The following is a 1,433-nucleotide window of genomic DNA, read 5'->3' on the forward strand; positions in this document are numbered from 1 at the left end:
TGATTTTTTTTTTCAAAACTATTGACACTGTATATAGAGGGTTGGTTTCTTTAAACAAACCATTAAAAAAAAAAAAGACAAATAAATTCTTAGTGTAGTACACAGCTTTCTTAGTCCCAGAGGAACAATATGGTTAACCTTTGACCTTTGCATCGCCTCTTAGTCCCAGAGGAACAATATGGTTAACCTTTGACCTTTGCATCGCCTCAATGCAAGTGCACCAGTCTTGATTCAGTCTTTTATCTTCTTCGTCTGTTTTAAAATTCTTCTTTTTTTTCTTCATAACTTCCTTCCACAGTGGTCTCATCCTTTTCCTCCTCCTCCTCCTCCTCCTCCTCCTCCTCCTCCTCCTCCTCCGTCAGGAGATGTGCCCTTGTTTGACTGGGGGTGGTGGGGGTGGGGTTGGGGTTGGGGTTGGGGTTGCAGTGTCCCCCCCCCCCCCCCCCCCCCCCCCCCCCCCCCCCCCTCCCTCCTCATCAGCGCCCCCCCCCTGCCCCCCTTTAGCCCCCCTGCCCCAGCTTTAGATGCCGTTCTTGGCCTCGTTGTTGTTCATGGCCTCCTTGTGCTGGGCCAGGAAGGGGTACATGCACTTATCCGCCCCCAGGAACCGGTACATGCACACGATCGCCTCGAAGGGGAGCAGGCTGCAGGGGGACAAGAGCACACACACACACACACACACACACACACACACACACACACACACACAGACACAGACACAGACACAGACACAGACACACACAGACACACACACACACACACACACACACACACACACACACACACACACACACACACACACACACACACACACACACACACACACACACACACACACACACACACACCAGGGAGGGAGGAGAAAGAGAAGAGAGAGATGATGGTGTTAATTACGTATGCAACACTCAAGTACAAACATATACAAACACCTAAAGGCCATTGTGCTAAAAACACACCTAGAATACCTAACTGCACTACGGCAGAGTCTTGAGCATCCCGTTATATTACCGATAACAGTATAGTTGTCAACAAACTGTCTGAAAGATAACAACATCCTCTGGCAGTCTTTCAAGACACCACTTGCAACCTTGAAAGTGAGATTTTACAGTGTTTGCACCCAAAGCTGAGCCCTCAGTCATTAATAGCAAACTAATAGCAATGCTACAGCACGGGTGTAGAATGACACTGAAAGAAAACACTAGATTCCTCAACATGCCTCAAAGGCAAGAGAATGTTTGCATCTTAAACACTACCCCCATCCAGCATACCCTACAGACCACCAACCCAACCCCCCGTGCACTCCCAAAAAGTAGTAATCACTCAAGATAATGGAAAAAGGAGGCGCACACAAGGTTTGTGTGAAAAAGTGTATTGAAGCCGAAATTAAACAACAGAAGTCTGAGGTTAACTGGAGAAACTGGACGTTTCGGAGC

General features: G+C 48.0%; 1 protein-coding gene across 1 annotated transcript in view; it reads right to left on the reverse strand.

Moving 5' to 3' along the window:
- Positions 1-511: 511 nt before the first annotated feature.
- rdh10a (retinol dehydrogenase 10a) overlaps positions 512-1,433 on the reverse strand; it is a 29,977-nt gene continuing 29,055 nt past the window's right edge. The window contains exon 6 of the mRNA XM_063206469.1: positions 512-644. Within this exon, the coding sequence (XP_063062539.1) occupies positions 521-644 (124 nt within the window). The 3' untranslated portion in view covers positions 512-520. The remainder of the gene's footprint in view (positions 645-1,433) is intronic.

The sequence above is a fragment of the Engraulis encrasicolus genome, chromosome 9 (assembly GCF_034702125.1).
Source record: "Engraulis encrasicolus isolate BLACKSEA-1 chromosome 9, IST_EnEncr_1.0, whole genome shotgun sequence".
Classification (NCBI taxonomy): domain Eukaryota; kingdom Metazoa; phylum Chordata; class Actinopteri; order Clupeiformes; family Engraulidae; genus Engraulis; species Engraulis encrasicolus.